Consider the following 22,532-nt stretch of genomic DNA (forward strand, 5'->3'; position numbering starts at 1 on the left):
TAAAGCTGACAAAATCTAAATATTGTTCACGACAAGATTTAGTATTACTGAGAGAAATTAACATTTTTTTATACAGATTTTTGAAGACGAGTGCGAGCAGAAGGTCAAATGCTGGACAAATGGTCAAATTAAGGAAGAAAAGAAGAGTCGTTGCTACTTCGTTACTTTTTTAAAGAAATAAAATAAAAAGTAAACCTTTAAAAATATTGGTTCATTTCAAAAAGTATGTAGTATCTAAACTATTGTGTTTTTAATAATTAAATAAATATATATATATATAATATATAAATAATAGAGACAAATTTTTTATAGCGTTATCACAATATTTCTCCAAGTCCTTAAAGATACAATTAAATTCAAGCAAGTTACCTTGCAAAATATTGCATAATTTTATTAACTTTTTTAACCTTGTTGTGTTTTATTTATTTGTCGCCTTTGCTAAGCTAACAGATGTAGTTTTATAAAACAGATATAATTACCATACACAGATATTTATACAGATATTTTTTTAACAGTAGCCTCGTGAAACGTCACTTCATTTGTTTTGAGACGAGATAACGTTATCTTTTAATTCGACAACACAAAGATCTTTTTAATATTTAGCGAAGTATTTTTCGACTACTTTATCATCAATTACGTTAACTTCAAGTTATTATAATTAAGAGTGGAATAATAATGTGAATGAATTCTGACGTAATCAAGATTTTCTTCCTTTTTAAGTTTTATTCGTTTTTATGAAAATGTAATAAGAATAATTAAAATCGTAAATACATATAATGGTACTGTTTTTCATATATTTTGCATATCACTTACACCTACACCTTACTTTACTTATAATTTTGAAATTTTACAAGAATTTTATATGTAGTATTTACGTTTTTAAAATATAATTTCCTAAAGAGCGAGTCCTGTTACTTTGCGATAGTTTCATAAATTTATTTTCAATTTAAACTTATTACACAGAGCCATATGTTACATAAATAAAGCACATTTCAAAAATTAAGTATAAAAATACGGATGTCAAAAATAGAAATGGAATTTAAAAAATACAATAAACAAAGTAACAAATCCCGTGGAATCGTGAAAGCCATTGTTTGAGATTTATTTTCATTTCAAAACGTCGAGATATTAAACTGTTCACCTATATGAAAAACATTTATTCATATAAAGCTATTTGCATGAAAATAAAAAAAGCCATCTATGATTTTTATTCCCATTTAATGGTGATATAAATCAACGAGATAAAATGTATCAGATGCCCCAAATTTAAGATATTAGACCTTGACTTACATTACATTTCTTATATGTATATAAAACTTGCTCCGTTTAGTCCTTGAACCATGACCTGTTTTATGTAATGAATTAAAAAGTATTAGTTATGATATAGCTCACAAATTAAATAGTTAATTCTGTTAAATATATCATAAACCAATACCACATAAAAGGAGTCCTAATTCCTCCCGCCCATATGACGTGTACCTTGACCGTGTGCTACTGACAGGCGTACCCACAATTTTACAATAGTAACATAACATAACATTGGACTAATGGGATAATCGGTAGCTGGGAGCAAGGTTGTGATACCTCGTCCACGCAGTGCCGCGATCACTACCGCTCTGAGGAGACACTACACTCACAAATTGGTAAATGGCACCACTTGAAAGTGTATCCGTTTAATCTACTTAAGACAAGGAGATCAGTCCGCTGACGAACCTGTGAACCTACGGCCTCCTAAACCAAGTTGAAATTCTTTTAAATTTATTCACAATGGATATAGTGTTCAAACAAATAATATATGACCATGTTTAAATCAAATAAATCCAACATGAATAACCTAAATCTAGGAATTATAAAAATCGATATCCTTGGTTGATTGGTTTTCCAGGATAAAAAGAAAGAATGAATGGAATAAATGTTTCGGGAGACAAGAACTCTGAGGAGGTTAAAAAGCAATCGAAGCCGAAAAGGACAACTGTTAAAGAAAAGCTTATGCAAATACGATCCAATATAACTGTTGAACCTATTATAGCATGTTATATTATGTCCAATGTGTTTTCTGGGTTAGCAGTCCAAAACCTAAACTTAGAAAAGGCGTGTAGAGTGAATTTGGGGTATAGCGATGAAGTCTGTTCAGCGTTAAATAGACGGCAAACGGAAAACTATACTTTCGAGGAATCAGAGGTACAAAAGCTGACAGCGTCCGTACAGGCTTGGAAAAATGTAGTGCAAACAGCTTTTCCCTGCATTTTAGTTCTATTTGTGGGTTCGTGGAGTGATAAAACCGGAAAACGAAAAGCGTGTATTCTATTACCAATAGTCGGTGAAGTGTTGTGTTGCACAAGTTTTATTTTAAACACATATTTTTTCTACGAATTACCTATAGAGGTCACAGCCCTCTCTGATTTATTTCCGTCGCTAACCGGAGGATGGATCACTGTTTGCGTTGGTGTATTCAGCTATATTGGTGATGTAACAACGAAAGAAATGAGAACATTCAGAGTAGGAGTTGCAAATTTGTGCATGTCCTTGGGTATACCAATTGGAATGTCACTAAGTGGGATACTTCTGCAACAAATTGGCTATTATGGAATTTTTCTTATTTCTAATTGTTTGTATTTAACCAGTCTAATTTACGGATACATACGTCTTAAGGACCCTGTTATTTCTGAAGAAAGACGACGAGTAAGTTTGAGATATGTATATATATTACAAATCTTTCATTTCCATTGGTGCATCTTCCAATCTACAAAAGAAACACAATTTTTTTTTTATTCATTAATTTTATAAGGTATTCAGGCTCAGACTTTTATTCTCATATGTTATATAACATAGTTAAGAGTTGAGACAACGTGATCTATACTATCGGAAGTGTAGGGTTGTTGAATGATGGGAGACTAAGGTACAATCTGAGGTCGTCCGTCATTCGTGGCCTGGTCCTACGTCTAAGTGATAAATTGCTCGGTACCACTACGCAAATTCGAACGAAGGGGAACATCGTAATGCAATCAGCAGTTTTCACAAGACTCAGCTTGGAGTTTGCATTTCTAATGCCTCGATACTTTGTCCATTTGTATGTTGTATGAGTGATTTATTTTAGTTTTCGATGAAAAATAGATAGCGTGCTTGTTGATGCATTTGGAGCGTCTGTTATCATTCCATTTAAAAGTCATTTTGCTGAACTAGTTTGATATATGCACAGTTGTGTTTGCTGTTTTTTGAATTAAAAAAGAGCTATGTAGCTAAACCACATTTCATAGCATATCTAATTCATATTTTAGTTAGGTAAACATTCCGAAAGCAGTCGATGTATTGGTTTTAGGTCACGCTTTTAAAATATATTTTTATAGAACGACTGATAATTAAATTTTTACAGTATTGTAATATATTTTCACCTCAGTAGATCTAATCTGATCATGCAGAGACATTTGCTAAGAATTCCATAATTTTACAGTTGATTATTTTATTAACAGATTTTATTTAAATATTTAAAGTTGTCTGTGTCTACGTTTCAAAGTATTTTTTATTCTTTCATATAAAGTTTTTAACTTGTTTCTATTCTCTATTTTTAAACGATTTCAAAAAAGGAGGTTATCCATTCGACCCGTGTGTATAACATTACCAGAACTGAACAGTTTTCGTAAATGTTAGTCTATTTCAACGTCTAAACGAATGTGGTTAATTTAAAAAATGTATATTTTTATGCTTGTGTTCGCATATCACCGAAACTACAAATTCGATTTGAGTAATTCTTTTCTTGTTGTTTTAAGCGTTGTTCAACTTAGGGAGGTTTTATTAAAATCAGTTTAGTAGATTTTTGCGTTAGGGAATTTAAACCGAATTTAATTAATTTATTAATTTTGACAGCAGATCTCTGGAACAACAAGTGCGATTTTATATTGTTCATTCATTCATTATATTGTTCGACCTAGTTAATACCGCAAGAACAATATATCAATATCTATTTGACTAGTTACTTACTCTTACTTTCTTATAAAAAGGGGTAGGCAGCGACTTCAAAATACTTAGTAGGTATATCTAAGTGAGTTTATTTAAGACAGAAGTTATAGTTTTTATTTTTTATGTTTTAGGTCTGTTAAATTCTTTCTAAACATACCCATTATTTAGGTACAATTTTTAAGTCGGTTTTATTTTTTTAATTGTTTTATTCGCATTAATTTCAGGAAATATCTATTTTTGTAGTAAAATCACTGGTAAAAGTTGGGATAATCTGTGATTTTCCAGAATAATAAAAAAAAAAAATCTGTAATTTATAAACTTATTTGGCTTAGTGATATAAAAGTTTATGATCAGTTTGTACGTTTAAATGACAAATTTCATATTTGTTCAATGACATGTTTACGTTCAGACAACACTGACAGGGGAGATTCGGACAAATTGCATTAATCATAACCGCTCAAAGATAATTAAGGCCATTTTAGTTTACAATAATTTTATGAAATTAAATTGAGATTTAGTTTTGGACATTGATATTTATTGTATTATACAAAATGGTTTTAAAGTTATTATTTCTTTAGGAAATTTTATTAATAAAAGTAGATTTTAATTTAAACCAACGGCTAAGAAGATATTTGCAAGTAAAAATACTTTCTACATTACATGCGTACTCGTATACTCGTATACATCCAAAGAAGTGCTTGACTATCTTTTCATCTGATGGTAGCTAGAAATTAATACAAAAAGGATGAGGAACCACTCCCTTAATTATCTTTTGATTCTTGGCTTGAAGACAGCCAAATTATTTGCGGAAGGATGTACAGACGCAAGAAAACTACGCATAGATTACTTGCTGTTTGCATGAAGAAAGAGAAAGCGTATTACTTATACACAACTACAACGTCAAAAAGAGAATGATAAGAGGACCATTCTATAATTGTATTTCGTAGTAAACATTACTTATACTTTTAATATACTCAAATAGTTGCTTTTTATTTAAGTTTGTCGTCAAAAACAAGCCTTTTTACAAATGTTTCGACAGAGTCCAAATCCGTGTGAGGTGATATTTGGCAGAGTCAGATGTGATAGTACTATTCCATAAACGACTGGATCTGAGCTTTGTAAAGACCAAGAAGCTCTCTCCGTACTGCCGTCCTTTTGCAATAAAACTGAATTTTCTGGAAGCTGCCTCAATCTTAGGTTCAGTGAATTAACCAAAATTACGGTTCGAGGACACCTCAATACTTAATAACTGGAGGCCGTTCGTGTTTTCAAAGAATACATTCTGAAAAGTTGGAAGTCAATGTGAACGAACCGTTTTTAGGACTTTCCTTCATAAGTGGTTGAAATGCCCTAGAAGGTTCTCAGTCGACTGATTCCCTAAACCCTTACTGAGCAAATCATGGTCTTTTAGGTGTTCCATAGGGCGTCTATTCAATAAACGTTACTAGGTTCAGACTTTTAACCCGTATTCATCGGCCAACATGAATCCTGACGGCCTGACTGTTCCTGATGGATGGTTACTTTGTCGGCGGCCGATGTTACGCCCTTCTATCAACGAAGCTCCAGCTTATATTACTTTCTTGCTATAAGTTTAGATTTTCTTCGGTTTAATAAATTTTTCTTATCATTAGTTTTTCACTTCCATTATTCATTTTCTGAAATTCATAAACACAGAGAGACTAAAAATCGCTAACGATATCACAAAATGGAAATTGAACGAAATTGTAACTATTAACACCACAAAATATCTTAATATACGTGTATGTTTAAAATATTTTTTAAAAATAATTGAAATATAATAAATATTACAAATAACTTTTTTAAAAATATGCTTTTATTTTTGAGACTCCAATGTGTCATTTTTATAACTTAGATTGTTAGATTCATAAGATTTTATTTCATATCTCAATTTCCGGTCACTATTTTTATATGACAAAGGGGGCAAACTAGCAGACGGACTACCTGATGGAGGTAGTACCGTCACTCCTGGAATTCCGGAACAAAGTTTTGTAGATGCGTTGCTACCCTTGATTGGGGAACAGGGAGAGGTAAGAGTGGGAGGAGGAAAAGGGCAACCGGTTCTCTCGATCATTGGAAAAAAAATCAGTCATTTAAGACTACACGCTGATCATCTGTAAGAGGGTGGTACTTCCCTGATCGAGCCAATCCATGATCGACCTGCGGTAATTTGACCACAGTCAGACTCTACCATCTATAAAAGCTAAATATCAATGAAGATATATTACTTCTCGAACCGAAAGAATCATCTGTCATCATTGCTTCAAAACAGAGGAAATTTTAAAGGGCTGATTATTTCTTTTAAAGATAAACATTGGCAGTGTCAATTGTGCTTAAATTCAAATCACATTCAGTTAAAAAAATACATGATATAAACAAAGAAAGTAGCTTTAAGAATATTTTATGGGGAGGTTTAAAAAACTTTATCCATTATCGGTTTCTTGTGTTATTACAATTGAAAGAAATTCTTACAGGAGCAACCAGTGGGCTGTCGGGGATGGATGTGTTCATTTTTCGATGCACGTCATGTGAGGGAAACTCTCACCGTAGCCTTCAGAAGTGGACCACGACGTAGACGTCTCCGTGTATCTCTACTCATAGTGGTCGTCTGTGTTATATTCGGACCCTTGCATGGTAAACTATCCATAATTCTAGCTGACATGAAAGAACTGTAACTGTAATTGTATTTACAAAATAATCCAACGTTCATAGGAAGTATCGGGTTACATATAAATTTATGAAGGTCTTGTAAGGTGTCCGGTAATATAATTCTAATACGGATGTATTCAAAGCTGCTTATTACGTCTTCGGCTAAAGTACTCGACTTCCTTTCGCATTAGTGTTAACTGTTTCCTCATTGAAATATTTTTTATTGGCCTTGTGTTTATTGTTTTTTTATATGATTATTAAAGTAGCGAATATAATATGTATGTCTTTTTGAAACAAAACTGTAAGCTACAACATAATATTCATATAATTCTAGGTCACTCTGGATTTAATTTATCAAAGGCCCCTAATTGATTCAATCAGAATAATTTGATTATTGTTTTTCAGGCGAGATGAATGTACTATACCTGTTCATGAGATATAGATTCAATTGGGATGAAGTACAATTCAGTATGTTTTGTACCTACAGCATCATAACAAATTTAGTGGGTGAGTTATAATTTCATAAATATGTATTATTATCATAAATAGCTATAATTCTTATAAATAAATTTCAGTGTTCATAATGACGTGTAAATATTGAAATGAAACTTCAAATTATGAGGAGCTGTAAGACGTCTTTGTAAATATCTCAAGCTCAGTGTAGCAAATGAATTTGTTTGTATTATAATTGGTATTCGTCTGAGTCCCTCAATGTTATTAAACCGGACCCGGGATAGGCCTTACCATTATACCGTTCCAGATTATATTAAAGGATCAGGATTGCATTCCCCTGACGTGATGGGTTTAATATATAATAGGTTCAATAGGTATGTCATACTAAGATTACCGGCTCAAGAGTAATTAAAAGCTTCCGTCGTTATTATTTGTTGTACTAAAACAGATGGGGAAAATGAAATACGTAAAAATTTTATGTAAATTTTCTCCAAATGGTAGTGGATCTTTTATAGTTTTGAAAAAGCTGATTGAATTTAAATTAACAAGGATAAAATAATCGAAACCACGTCTTAAATATTTTGATGGAAACATTTATACGTATAAATATAGTATTTTACACTGTGAATATTTTTAGAATCATACATCCGATAGATAGATTTCAAATTGGGTAGCAATAAAATATGTGGACGCGTTTGAGTATTGAAATATCTAATTACAAGCATCAAGTGCGTTCCATTTATTTTTATACATACAGTGTTTACAGTGAAAACTTTTATAGTTACTTCGTTGTTATTTATAAATATACGAGTGATTGATAAATATAATTGATCATAAAAAAACTGTGTTCGAGTGCTAATTAACAATGGATCATATTAATATTTGTTGTGTTCGTTACCTGTCTAAACACTAAATCCTATTTTTGATAGCCTCGACCTACAAATAGGTTAACTGCATATTCCCATATTATAATCACATTTTTTTTAATTTACTTTATTTTTTAACAAAAATTAAAAGTAACGACAAACGTCTGTGTGATATCAATTAATAAGTTTCTTTTTTTTGTAAATAATTGTATAATATAATTCAAAATTGAATATTTTTATGATCGTGCCCGAATGAAAATTAATATATTTTGTACTGCTTCATAGTATAGAAGTATAGTTTTACTGTATTTCAGACACATGGATTAGTTATGCAGAAGTTTTGAACAATTGTTGGAAATTACATATATCTACCTCTATCTTTCATAACATCTCCGTTTTTTTGTTTTGTAAATTTTTCTCTATTTCAGGAACATTATTTTCTATCAGCATTTTTAGTGACTTCATGAAACTCGACGATAGTGTGGTGGGAATAATCTCATGTACAAGCAAGATATTGGCATCCTTCATATTTGCATTCGCTAGTACAAAAACGGAAATATACATCGGTAAATGATTTATAGATAACTTTTTAAGTCTCATTCTAATGATATGGCTAAAAACAATGTTACTATAAAATAACAAATTACCCTTGTAATTAGCATAACACACGCGTTTCAATTAAAATAATTGATTTTTATACCCTAATTACGCTTGTGGTGTATTTTAAATTCGGTGACAATGATGATTAATGTATTTTAGCTTAATTTATGAATTAATAGTATAACTGAAATGTTTTCGTTGATAACAATATTTCATAGAGATTTTATATTTACGTAATCTGCTTCCAGCGCCGCTAGTTGAAATATTCAATGGCACGTCCTTCATCGCAATGCGATCAATTGCTTCTAAACTGGTGACTAGCGAAGAATTGGGTGAGTAATATTAGTATAAAAACTTGTGCCATGTGCAAGATACACGTGATAGCATTGATCTGATAAAATATGTATGTTAATATGTCCCTTATAAGGGCAATAAAAATAAAGTCTTAAATATACAAGAACTTGCCTTGCGATGAATTAAGGTCACATATATCAGTATAAATTTTTTTAACAGATTAGTAATTTTTTACACAACTGTTTTAAACAATTATAGTTAAATCCTATGTCGTGAAGATGAATCGAACATAGTAGATATTTATGGTTGTATTTTATTAATATGTGAATGTTACTGACATTTCGCAAGTTAACATTTCAAAATCTGAATAAAACTTGTGAAATAGTGATATGAATTAAAAAAAGGGTAAGAAATAAGACTGTTGGCTCGGTTTCTACTTTTTTTAGGATTCATTACCCTTTAAAGGAAATCGATTGAGCTGAAATCTACACAGTTTTACTTACGACATTACATACGTCATCCAGAGCAGCGCATTGATTTTTTGTACTGTGTATTATTCTCTTACCCTTTTGTTTTTATTAATATAGTTATTAAAAATAATATTGTATATATATCTAGTAAAAGTTACTGTTTTATAGTCTATTAACTTTCGTCATTTATTTGAACAGAGGTTGAGTAATACTTAATTTCTCTGGTCCTTAAATCAAATACGACCAAATTAAGTCGCGTCTTATTTTTTGCATTTAGAACGGAATTCTTTGTATACGAGGCAAAATGTTTTTTTTTTTGCTTTATGTTTGTAATTTGAGCACAGAACAAAGTATCTTATTCAATATTCATAAACAGATTTAATATGAAAAATTATTCATTAAATAAAATAATCCTGTGAAATATTTTAAAATAGAAAAAATTACGATCGATACATTTTTACAAATTTTCATATGAGGATCTTTTATATAAGAATATGAAAAGACCAATCACAAAATATTACTTAGCAAAATGATAAACGCACTCTTAATTTTATGTTTTGTTTCATTTAATTAATACCAAGGTTCTTATTTTTGGTTTGTTGCAGAATAATTGTTTTGAAAAAGCATTTTTTTCTTTACCGCTATTACAGGGCAGCGTATCGTAAAACGCGTCAACTTGTCAATCGGATTGACCTTTTCAATTCGCAAACAACTTTAGTACGGCTCGTATTTACTAAACTCGTTTAAAAAAACTGGTTTTTGTATATCGCCTGTTATAATAAAAAAGCAATGATTAAAATTGTCTTTACATATGCATGCAGAAATTTTAAGCAACATTATTAAGATTTTTTATTATGAGCCGTTTTAACAAAATCGCTTACATTCACTCATAACTTTATTTTTATAAAGATATGTGATCGCATGTTTTTTGGTTATGAATAAACTTATGTTTTTGTATATAGTATTTTAATGCAAGTTTAGTTTATTATAAGATAAATGCAAAAACGCGACCAGTCAGTTCATAAGAAACTCAACTGGAGTTGTTTATTAAAATGCCACATCGCGTGAAGGAATCTCTGTGTTTTGCTATTTATAAACCCATTACAATTATAATATTATTTCTAAAAATATACGAGGGCATTGCTTCATCTTCTTTTTTTGATATATTTCTATTAATAATAAATATTTAATAACAATCATTTATTTACATAGTCACTAGAACTATTTTAATAGCTTAAACGATTTTTGTTTTATTTTTTATAATTCCGTTCCGTTATATTCCAATAAAAATAATTTATATCCATAATGAAGGCATGAGAATTAAATATTAAAAAAAATCTCGAATAAGACATTTCAAAACATTGCAGATATATGTGAGTTTTAACCCAAAGTACTTTTAGGATTATTTTTTGATTCCTTCACCCTTGGTAATTTTAATGATAAAACATATTTTCTTAGGAAAAGTGAATTCCTTGTTTGGCTTGGCTGAAGCAATGATGCCACTGGTGTATGGACCGTTATACTCTCGGGTCTACATGGCGACTCTGAACGTTTTGCCGGGAGCTGTGTTTCTCCTGGGAGCCGCCATGACGGTTCCAGCGGTTGCTATATTTGGGTGAGTTTTAAAGTCATAAAAACCTTTATTAACGCCATATTAGTGTAGTGATTATATTATTACATATTAACAAGTATTGCGCCATTTTAATTGTTTATGACAAACATTTACTTTCGCTTAAGTAGTGACCGTATCTTGTAGTAGAGACTATATATTTATTTTCTCAATAAATATTTTGTTTGCCTAACAACTTATTACTTAATATTTTAATATCTTGATTGATATTTTGCGGTTGATTGATATATGTTTGCATTAAGTATAATTATTCGGTTTTTTAAAATTGTTATTCTGATTTTCTCTTTACATTTTCACTACCAAGTTAGGGATAACAACTTGGTTTAAAGAGGAGCACTATCCATATTAGTAATTCCATTTTGTCAATCCGCCTTCTCAAATATCGCACACTATCAGCGTGTTTGTATTGAGAGCTTATTAGAATATCATAATAACAAACAAATTTCTGTTCTGTTCTATGTAACACAATAGCTAATCCTAACAATCGTTTTGTTTTAATATAGTTGCTTAGTTTGTTTATGACTACATAATATTACATTTCGTTGAAACAGATCTTTTTGTTACATCTTAATTTTTACAACATATTCCTTGAGACTGTCTAAGTCTCATTTTTATTCCGTTCTATTTTATTGGTAGATTTTTTATAAATTGTAAAAATATTTTCGGCTCAACTATGCTAATTTGAACCGAAACGCCAACAAACTTAATATATTTAAGGTATAATGTCTTTATGTTGTTAGGGGAAATATCACACATTTCTCTTTTTATGTATTTCCTGTTTACCTATATTTTATCAAGTCACGTTCACTTAAGAAGGCTTCCTTTCTTTTTTATATTAAACTAATTCACAAAATCTTGTAGGTGGATGTATTTCGAGCAAAAAGAGGACAACCGGCAAGCCGAAGAATTGGAAAACGTTAACGAAGTTGCATAGTTGATATGATAATTTTAATCTATTTTAAGTCAATAAATATTGTTTGATTAGTGTGTGTTTTATTAATAATCTTTTGAATATGAGTGTATTATATTAGCGTGAGTTCATAGTCTTTGTGTTTGCTCATTGATTTTAAAACAGATATGACAATAAAAGGATGTTTACGTACGATACATGAACAATCAGTCTTGTACCTCAGAACCGACGTTCACTTCGACCGTGTGCTTACGCCAGCTCTGACAGTCTCCTTTTACGAACGACATGATAAAGTAACACAATTTTTTTCACCTTACCGATGAAATACGTGGAGTGTCAATATATAAATACTTTATTTATAGAAAATTTTACAAATGGATCCCAAAACAAACGATTCTGTTGAGGAGCAACCCTTGAAAACTCAAGTAAAAAATGATTTCAAGAAAATGTCGCTATTAAATAAGTTAAGATTTATGAGATCCAATGTAACCGTGGAACCGGTGCTGGCATTGTTTGTGATGCCAAGCGTTTTAGCTGTAATGGCAACTCAAAATCTAAATCTAGATAAAGCCTGCAGAGTTAATCTAGATTTTCCAGATGATGTGTGCACTAATTTACGATTGAGAAAGAGAGAAAATATTAGCTCTTACGAAGATGAAGTTCAAAAGCTGATAGCATCAGTTCAAGCTTGGAAAAGTGTTATCCATACGGCTGTACCAACTCTATTAATGTTGTTTATCGGTGCTTGGAGCGATAAGACCGGGCGCCGGAAAATTTGCATGACAATGCCTATCATCGGGGAATTTATTACTTGTGTTTTAAATATGGTGAACACATATTTTTTCTATGAAGTCTCTGTGGAGTGGACTGTGTTCATGGAGGTCATATTCCCATCGCTCACTGGAGGCTGGTATACTATTTTACTTGGTACATATAGTTACTTGGGAGATATAACTTCAAAAAATACAAGGACTTTTAGATTGGGCATATTGAGTTTGTGCATGACTGTCGGCTTTCCTATGGGAATGGGATTTAGTGGTGTTTTATTGAAGTACATAGGATATTATGGTGTATTTTCCCTATCCGCACTGCTTCAATTTTTTAATTTCTGCTATGTCTCCTTCCGTATTAAGGATCACACTTGGTTGAATAAAAATGAAGAGGTAAGATTTGTATTCATTTTGTTATAATTTTTGGAGATAAAAAAAAGAATTTAAGCAAAACATATATAATAATAATAATATTAAAATCTCAACTATTATGAAATCTCAAAATATTGTACACAGGTAAAAAAGAGTGGTGTCATTGGGTTCTTTATAGAATTCTTTGACATCGATAGCATTAAGGAAACATTCAAGATAGCGTTCAGAAAAGGTCCGAATAACAGAAGATTACGAATATGTCTTATCCTCGCCGTAGTTTGCTTGAGCTTTGGACCTATGTGGGGTATGTACTAATAATATCAGTATAAGTAAATATACATTATCTTACAGATAATGTAATGACATTGAGATTATGATAATTATAGGCTCGTACTTTATAGGTACAATATATAGAAGATATGGAGTTGGAATATTTAATATGTTGCAAGTTATTTATTTTAAATTATAAGATTCTGAAAAGACTGAATGCTTGAAATTTCTATATAAAAATAAAAAATAAAAATTAAATGTATTTCCTTATTAATGATATCATAATAACATAGGTAGCATTAATCAAAAACAGCTAAAATAGTTATAAAAATAATTTTTCTTATTTTAAAATCTATTGCAACACAATTTTTCCACGGTATTACTATGATATGGCTAACATATGCATCTCTATGGAGGTCATCTGTTTCATTAAAATATTGTATAAGTTTTTTGTTGCTTTAAGCAAAGGAATATGAAACCACAATTGATCTGTTCACTGCACTTAAAACATATAAAAAAAAAAAGTAACAAATATCACCTGCAAAAACTATACACTTGACTGACTGTTTTTTTTTGACGTATTGCGCATATTGTCAGGATATCATGCTTGATAGATTTATTTTTTTTGTATCATTATCGAAAAAGTATTTTATTCCAGGATTAAATTTCAGATACATACAAACAATACATTTTGATTATTAATTTGTTTTAATTTTTTTGTTAATGTACGTTAAGAGTGCTCAGTTATTGACAAAGTATGGACTAAAAAATATGTTCTCATTACTTGTTGTACGATAAAAATGTAAAAGTTAAATAAATATGACAGGAATTTTTAAAGAATTTCTTATTTTTCTGACAAATTTTTTAACAAAAATCATAATAATTTTTGTTGCATCATGCATTCTTTGACAAGTCTTAATTAGCGACTGTGTAGTTTGTTTAGCTGAGAAATATTCTAAGAAGTACTTGTTAAAACATTTTCCTTATATTAACGTTATTTTGTGGACTAAATATTTATAAGTTATGAAAAATAATAAAATATTTTATATTTGTCTCAAAAATTACAACAACACAAATAATTTTTCAACATAAATTTAAAAGTAGTAAAAAATTTTTAATTTGTTAAGTAAAAATACAAGAATAAAAAAAATTATCTTACAAAATATATATTTCTTAAGATAAAAAAAAATTACTTTACTCGAGTCATAAAACTTATTTTCAAAATATAAAATGTTCTTAAAATCAATTTATTCTACAGAAAAAAAAAATATTAAGGGCAAGAGATAAAAATGTTAACTACTCGTTATTATTCCTGACACGTTGGAAAATTTCAGGACATTTAAATAAAACTATTTTAAGGCTTTAGAATAGGTATAATAGAAAAGAATTTGAGTTGGTACGTTTGTTGCTTTACGATCTAATGTCTTGGAACATCGCAATATTCTATCAAACGGATAGACCTTAGGATCTTTATCAAGTTATATTTTTTTACATCTAGTTATGACGTGAAAGAAATCTGACAAGTTATTAACTAAACTTAATTAGGCTAGTAATTATATTCATTGATATGTATTGCCCTTAAGTTTAATAAATACATTTAAAGGCCAAGTATATTGCTGGTCAATTTTGACGGTCGTTTAAAATATAGATATTTGGGTATATAAAAAATTAACTGTTAATTTTATAGTAATTTAAATATAAAGTCAATTTAGCAAGAGTATAGGCTTTTCTGTATGAGGATTTAAATTACGTTTTATTTCGTTTTTTTTTTTTAATCGAGTAAATATATTTATTAAGCTTTAAAGCGTATTTAATACCTACAGTTCTGGTTATTTCTAAAACTGGCTTCTTTTTTCGTTTTTTTTTTTTCAATACATTTTAAAATTATAAATTAAATTTATTATGCATTTTATTATTAAAAAATTCAGAGTTTGTCATTGCTCAGTTATAATGAATTAATCAGTGTTTTACTTTTACGATATGTTAAGTTATTCTATTTATGAATTTTATTTTTCTTTCCTCATTCATAATTATTAAATTTTTCATAAATAATCAAGTTATAAACTTTATTAAATATTAAAATTATTAAGATCTTCAAAAACACGTGTTCAAATTATAAAACTAAAGACCTTCTACATTTTTTGCAACGGTGACTAAAAGTAATTTAAAGATGATGGTGTGTAAAACTTTTTTATCGTTAAGGACAAAAATATTATATAATAAAAACGTATAAGATCTGTGGATAATGTTAGTTGTTTGATTTTAATATTAAATTTGGTCAGTAGGCAAATATTTTTTTTTAGGTTATTATTTTGTCGTTGTACCTAATATCACTAGAAAAAAACTGAACCGAAATTCCAACATAAAATCCTAGGGTTCCGTACCTTCAAATTAACAAAGCATGGCTTGAATTGCAATTATTATGTTTACAAATCTTTTTAAGTATAATATCAAATTGAAGCATTCAAAATAATTTGTACTGACGAAATAGTGTAAAGTGTAGTCCTAACGATTCTTACATATGGTTGATTGACTTTCTGAGATTTTTTATTAATATGTTCTTTTTATTGCAAGTTTATTTGCAAGCGTAAAGTTATGCAATTTGAGTTTTAGAACGCATTAACTGAACCTGAGTTTTTGTCATTGATAACTCAACACGTTTCGGAGAAAAAAGTCTCGATACACTGATAGGCCGATTGACCCAAAACAAAATTATTCTATAAGCTCTCCATTCTGCTTATTCAAGTACGCAAACAGAAATATGTATTAGGAATCATTCAAAACCAATCTATTTGTTAAAGTTTCAAAACTATAAAGTAAAATTCTCATAAAATTAAATAACATAATGTATATAAATTGTTGTCACATCGTTGAGTTTCGTGAATGTATTTATTTATCTTTTTAATGCAATGCACACTTTAACAACATTTAAATATGCAAAGACCAATTTACATAGACAATTGTGTTTTTATTTTTTATTTGAGGTTATAAGTTTGACGTCCATGTCTGTGTGTAACTTTTTCGTCATCATAATTCTCAAACGGACGGACCAATTTCTTTATTTTTTTAAATTACAAAGCCAATAACCTTCCTATAGATTTTAGCTGTGTTTGATTAATATCGGTAAAGAAGTGTAAGAATTTTAGTTGTTTTCCTAAACTATGTAAGTCATTTTTGTCCTATGATTTTCTCGATTAAGTCCTTCAGTCTTATCAGGATAATCGTAAAATGAGAAAACATAGGGCTGTTTTTAAATTTAATGAAATTTTGTTATTGTTATTGAGTGCAAGGCTCCACGTGACGTAATTTTGTTATGTAGCAATCACGGCTTATTGTAAACTTTTAAATTTTCTGATTGTGACGTAATAAAACTGGACGGCCAGTTTCGTTTCGTTTCGAGCAAAATTTTATTAAGTGCTATCATTTACTGAGAACTTTGACACCTATCGAAATTGTGATAATAATGTAGATTTAACTGAATTCATTGTGCGAAAGTCTATTGGGATAATGCTATGAGTCAAATTATTTAAATTCGTTTCCTAAAAAAATGTAGTTCGAGTATTAAATAATAATAAAATTATTTCAAAAAAATAATTACGTTTATAGTTCATAACAGCGGTATTGTATTCAAAAATTTTGCCCAAAAAACTATATTTACAAAATAAACAACCATTTTTTTATACAAAGCTGTAAGCGTATTTACTTTTTACTTCCACAACAATCTAATCACTAAGTCCTTAATTGTTCCAGCATCGTAATTATATTCCAAAATCTATCCGACAAAACTAGTTCTATATTTCAGATACCAGATATTCCCATTTCACCTTATGGATCTAATTCGTTTGGGTCTGTGTCTCCGTTGAAAATATGTGGCATTTGACGTTATATCAAGATAAATATTGTTTTCGAATAGAAAGATCGCGTTACGCTTACTTTGTGCTATCTAAAAATCACTTAATGGTACCAACAATAAAATCGGGGAAAGACGGAATAACTATGTCCAGTAAAATTAAAACACCCGAATTAATTAATCTTAAAGCTTATCGAAATTTTAAAAGCTATTATTCAAGATTATTATTAATAAATCTAAATTTTTTATTTACATATATCTACACCAAATAAACGTATCTAGTAAAAGCATATATGAGTAATTATAAGAAATTATTAAAGGATAACTTATCTTTTTTTATCACCTCTTCCAGTTGTTCTTAAACGTAGTAAAAAGACGAGTTATAATAAAATAAAAACTTAGTAATTTTAAATAGTTTTCAGTATAGTAATGGATATAGTTGTATACATATCCACGTGTATAATATCAAAACAAATACATTGGAATTAAAAGCAAATATACATGTATAATAAATATGGTACAATATTTAATATATGCAAAATTTTGAGATAGTGCTGGTGCAGAATATTTTTTAAAGAATTGGTAGTAGGTTTAGAAAGAACTGTTTTTATTGCAAATGATTCTAAATAAAGTTGAGTTTTAAATATACGTGCATTGGAAGGTGTTAGGAACACGTGATCGAGCCCGTTAATCCCTTACGCTCACGTAAATAGAGGGATGTACACTTACTAGGGTTTTAACACCGGTATTTAGAACGTGTAAATTCCAAGGCAAACAAATTGGGAGTGGCTTAAAGTATGAACTTTGATATATGATAAAATTTGCTCGAAAAATAAATAATATACAAAATTGTTAAAAGGCAATTCGTATCTGCTGTATGAAGAGCAACCATTTTATAGATAAACGCATGTATATAACATATGTTTATACAGTTTACGAGTATTTGTTTAGTTTCTAAGTTTATGGTTTCATTGTAATGTGTTTGTTTGTATGTTCCCAGAGGTAATATAACCTATTAGATGTACATGTATGCATATAATGTTTTATGTCTTTGATGTAATGGAATTAGCTCTTATAATAACGTCACATTATCAAACAAATCCTGAAAAGTCTATTCCAATTGTACATTACGGTAAACAATTTCTTTTATTTAATGTATGAAGTAATTAAATTTTATAAATTTTCTATAAACTAATGTCAAATAACTGTTTTTTTTAGCCAATTCGTAATGGAATGTACAGGATTCGTTTCTTAAGTTCTTAAAGGCAAGTGTCGCACCTGTATGTATCACGTAGTTCAAGCAATTTTATTATAAATTTTCATAAAATTTATGAAGTTTTTAAAAATTTTCACCCAGAGAATATAATGATATGACAAATAGCATTTTGCAGTCCATCAAGTCCATTAGCTGGGTGTTGCTTGTAAGCATAGTGCATACGTGTAAATCATTTATGTGCATGCACAGCGGTTAGTTGTTGTTGCCTACACCGAGAGACGATTTATTGACCAGGATGATTGTTAATTTATAGAAAGAGAGTTATCATGGGATGAATACAATGAAAGTTATTACTCTTCTCTCTTGTAGTTTCTGTAAAGTTATATAAACATTATTTTTGAAAACTACGTACACCCGATGTTTAATATATAAAGACTACTACGCTTATTTATATTGAAATAATCCGAAAATATTAGTTTTATTTAAATGAATACTCACGAAAGTCTTAGATCTCGTCATCGTTAGTGTTAATTCGTTCGACAAAACTCTGAAATAAATTGTTATTAAACAATAATATCATTTAAAAGCTGTATATATTATGCACCCGTTTACTTAACTTGTTTGTATTTTGTAATATCTAAATTCATTATATTCAAATAATTACTATTATAATAAAATTTATCTTGTAAATTAATATCACGACCGGCAAATATTTCAATTATAAAGGGACAGATAAATGTTTTCAGCCTCATATTTTTAATCATATAATTGGGCATTGGCATAGTATACATTGAATTATACTAGTAACCTGATATAAATATTTGCTAAACTTTGTGTCCATAATTGATACCACTTTTCTTGTTTTTGTTATTATATGATCATGTACCACAGATTTGCAACCGTTGTTTAAAGTTTAAGCAATTTAAAAAAGTTGAGATCTATTAACGGGTTATGGATTTTCTTATAAGCTATTTTGTAATGTTTATATTCACAGATGACTCTTATAAATTGTATACATCGATGTTTCTTTATAATATATATACATATAAGGATTTAAAAAATATAAAAATAAAAGTAAGTTTCAACAATCGTCGACCCATATAGGTATACTTTTCTAAAAATGAGAACTAGTCAGCGATTTACACTCATATAATTTTAACAGCTTTTTTTGACTCTAGCACTCATTACGTCTATAATTTAGTTTAATAATAAAACGCTGGTTAAATGATGGAGTTTAAAGTAAATATTGGCAATTGAAAAATTTATGCTCTAAAATTTAATTCTAGTAAAAGATGTGACTTCCGAATTGAACAGTATATATCGAACCGTGTTAAAAAGTATCCGTTGGAAGCTCAGATATACTTGAAATGTTCAAACAGGGCTAAGAATGGGATGTGAGAATAGCAAATGTGAAATATTTTATTGATTTTTAGTTTTTTCAAAAAACTAGGATGCAACAATTGGCAGGACAGTAACAGTATATTTAATTGTTTGAACATCAAAGCCGGATTCTAAACTAAAAACCGTTGCTCAGTGTATCAATTACAAAATAAAGTGTAGACAATTCAGTTAGTCCACTTTTAGTTGTCGACGGGACAGTTCAAACATTTATTTACATACGATGCAAATAAAACAACAGTGATTTTAGAAATAAAAACATTTTTCGTCGACAATTTAAAACGCAATAGCTTTTTGTGCAAAATAAAATTTGATCCTTCATTGACATATGAACAATTTTATAATTATTTTTCAACTGTTCCAGGTGAAATGAGTATAATGTATATTTTTACTCGCTACCGATTTAATTGGGACGAAGTAAAATACAGTATTTTTTCCACTTACAAACTCATCACACATTCTATAGGTGAGTTGTATTTATTCATATTATTTTATTTTACTTTATACTCTTGACACAATGTTCTTGTAGATAATATTATATATTTTTATTATATTATTTTTGTTTGTCGTTGGATTGCTATCAAGGGTTATTGTGTCTTTCGACAAATTATCGTACCCCAATTTTTCGGATTGATTCCTGAACAAAAATATTAAATTTAAAAATACTTTTAATATTTTTATAGTATTCATGAAGACAATTTAATTAATTTTCTTTTGACCTTATTTTGTTTCATTTGTGAATATGTTATATAATATGTTGGATAAATAAAATATCAAATGACTTTTCAGGTACAATATTTGCGATCAGTGTTTTCAGTAAAAGATTAGGAGTTGACGATTCTGTGTTGGGAATTATATCTACTTCAAGTAAGATGGCTGGGGCTTTAGTGACAGCTTTTGCAAGAAGCAATTATGAAATTTATGCTGGTAGGAACAATCTGAATACCATTATAACACTGACATCCTAATATCTGTTATTTATTATCATAAATTTATCAAAACTTTTTGTATATAATTTATTGAGTTATAGTAAAATTTACTCGTTTTAACAATAAATTTAGACAATTTAATTTGTTTGAATAACAGATAGGTTCTCGTAAAAATAACACATATTCCTCATTATAATATTTGCCTAATATGCTTATTTTAATGCCTATGTTAATAAAATATTAAAACGTATATAAAAAAAATACTTTTAATAGAAGATATTATAATTACATTATTTCGAGGAAAGATCTATTTTTGAAGTTTTCCATCGAATAAATATGAAATGTCGTATCCCATTTGTCGGAGGTGTGTTAGGATTTACAGTTAGGTTACAAGAAACTAGGAATATTTTACTGAAGCGTATTTTATTGCTCACAAATACTGTTGGTATTCCAAAAATATATTTCTCCGATAGTCTGTTGTGTCAAGTTGCTGGCCGTAGAAATATTTGTATGACCAGGTAAAATGCATAATGATGGCATTATATTTTATATCAATGAATATTATTAGCTATAATATATTTTTATAATTTTGTGTTTTTTTTCGTGTATTCCGTGTATATGGATATAATTTTTAAAAGTAGGATCTAAATAAAATGTTTCATTTCGATTTAAACACTAAAAAATTTATTTGGCCCTATCACTTTGATAATTTTGACAGGTGAATAGATTACCAACTTTCAGTAACCTGGTGCACTAGAATAAGAGATGAAAATATTACAAATCTGTTGTACATTTGTTTAATTCAAACACTCGAGCGTTGAATTTGATAGTCTTGGTTTATTTTACTGTATATTTTCTTGGGGTTCACATTTCAATCGAAGAATCTTTAAAATAATCTAATGTAAAGTAAATAAAGTAATGGCGAGTAATAATATAATAATTTTTTTAGCACCGCTTGTAGAAATATTAGATGGAACAACGACAATAGCACTTCGGTCAATCGCTTCTAAGTTGGTTTCTCATCAAGAATTAGGTAAAGCATCAACATTTTATACACAAAATAATTATTGTTAATATAACCTTGTCTACTGTTAGAAACAGATTTATTCAATAAAACATTAATAATACAATTTCAGGCAAAGTATTTTCACTTTTCGGTGTGGCCGAGACTATGATGCCTCTGATTTTCGCTCCTCTATATTCTCGAGTGTATATACTGACGCTGCATATATTGCCGGGAGCTGTCTTTCTATTTACTGTACTAGCCACAGTGCCAGCTGTTGGTATATTTATGTAAGTATATTTGTTTAGTTATTATAAAATAGATTACCAAAGCAAGTTTAGGAAATATAGTTACTGGTGAATCCTATTGACTTTAAAACGAAGAAGGAAATAATTAAGTCAATAACTTAAATTGAAAAATACTTATTGAATTCCAGATGGTTTTATGGTCAGCACAAAAAAGATTTAAGAAAGAAGATATTAGAAATGCAACCGCCACAAGTACATGAAGAAGCAAAAAGTTCTGACAGTACCACGGCATAAACGATAGGCTCCACTTGGCAATATCTTCTATTCTAAAAATAAGCAAATAAAATTAAGAACAAAAGGTTGCTATAGTTTTATTTTTACGGCCAAATAAATCGTAGCAGAACGAGATGAGCCCTTTTGTGATATATTGTTTTATTTAAGGCAATACGCAAAATATTTTCTAACGAACCGCGAAGGACGTGCCCGGTGGACTTACCATTATTATTTTTTATACATAAAAAGAAATATAATTATATATAAAAGGAAAATAATAAATATTCCTGTTTACATTTAAGATAACTTGTACTTTGATGATTTCGAAAATTTTGTAAACATAGGATTATTGTATT

General features: G+C 29.2%; 2 protein-coding genes across 2 annotated transcripts; both read left to right on the forward strand.

Annotated features, from left to right (window-relative positions):
- The first annotated feature begins 1,604 nt into the window (after window positions 1–1,604).
- LOC116765649 (proton-coupled folate transporter-like) lies at window positions 1,605–11,921 on the forward strand. The gene is made up of 7 exons (XM_032655210.2): window positions 1,605–2,682; window positions 6,450–6,609; window positions 7,030–7,131; window positions 8,372–8,509; window positions 8,792–8,875; window positions 10,766–10,922; window positions 11,799–11,921. The coding sequence occupies exons 1-7, from the start codon at window positions 1,900–1,902 to the stop codon at window positions 11,869–11,871; spliced, it is 1,497 nt and encodes a 498-aa protein (XP_032511101.1). The 5' UTR covers window positions 1,605–1,899; the 3' UTR covers window positions 11,872–11,921.
- A 132-nt stretch (window positions 11,922–12,053) lies between these two features.
- Window positions 12,054–22,261, forward strand: LOC116765957 (probable peptidoglycan muropeptide transporter SLC46). Its single transcript, XM_032655607.2, has 7 exons — window positions 12,054–13,010; window positions 13,134–13,293; window positions 20,088–20,189; window positions 20,513–20,650; window positions 21,602–21,685; window positions 21,789–21,945; window positions 22,092–22,261. The coding sequence occupies exons 1-7, from the start codon at window positions 12,222–12,224 to the stop codon at window positions 22,195–22,197; spliced, it is 1,536 nt and encodes a 511-aa protein (XP_032511498.2). The 5' UTR covers window positions 12,054–12,221; the 3' UTR covers window positions 22,198–22,261.
- Window positions 22,262–22,532: the final 271 nt, after the last annotated feature.

Source organism: Danaus plexippus, chromosome 11, assembly GCF_018135715.1.
Source record: "Danaus plexippus chromosome 11, MEX_DaPlex, whole genome shotgun sequence".
Classification (NCBI taxonomy): Eukaryota; Metazoa; Arthropoda; class Insecta; order Lepidoptera; family Nymphalidae; genus Danaus; species Danaus plexippus.

Bases quoted from the DNA above. Each gene is read 5' to 3' on its own strand.
- LOC116765649 (XM_032655210.2), top strand. From the start codon at position 1,900: ATGAATGGAATAAATGTTTCGGGAGACAAGAACTCTGAGGAGGTTAAA. The intron at 8,510-8,791 runs GTAAATGATTTA...ATCTGCTTCCAG, and splicing joins AAAAACGGAAATATACATCG to CGCCGCTAGTTGAAATATTC. The intron at 8,876-10,765 runs GTGAGTAATATT...ATATTTTCTTAG, and splicing joins GGTGACTAGCGAAGAATTGG to GAAAAGTGAATTCCTTGTTT.
- LOC116765957 (XM_032655607.2), top strand. From the start codon at position 12,222: ATGGATCCCAAAACAAACGATTCTGTTGAGGAGCAACCCTTGAAAACT. The intron at 20,190-20,512 runs GTGAGTTGTATT...ATGACTTTTCAG, and splicing joins ACTCATCACACATTCTATAG to GTACAATATTTGCGATCAGT. The intron at 20,651-21,601 runs GTAGGAACAATC...TAATTTTTTTAG, and splicing joins CAATTATGAAATTTATGCTG to CACCGCTTGTAGAAATATTA.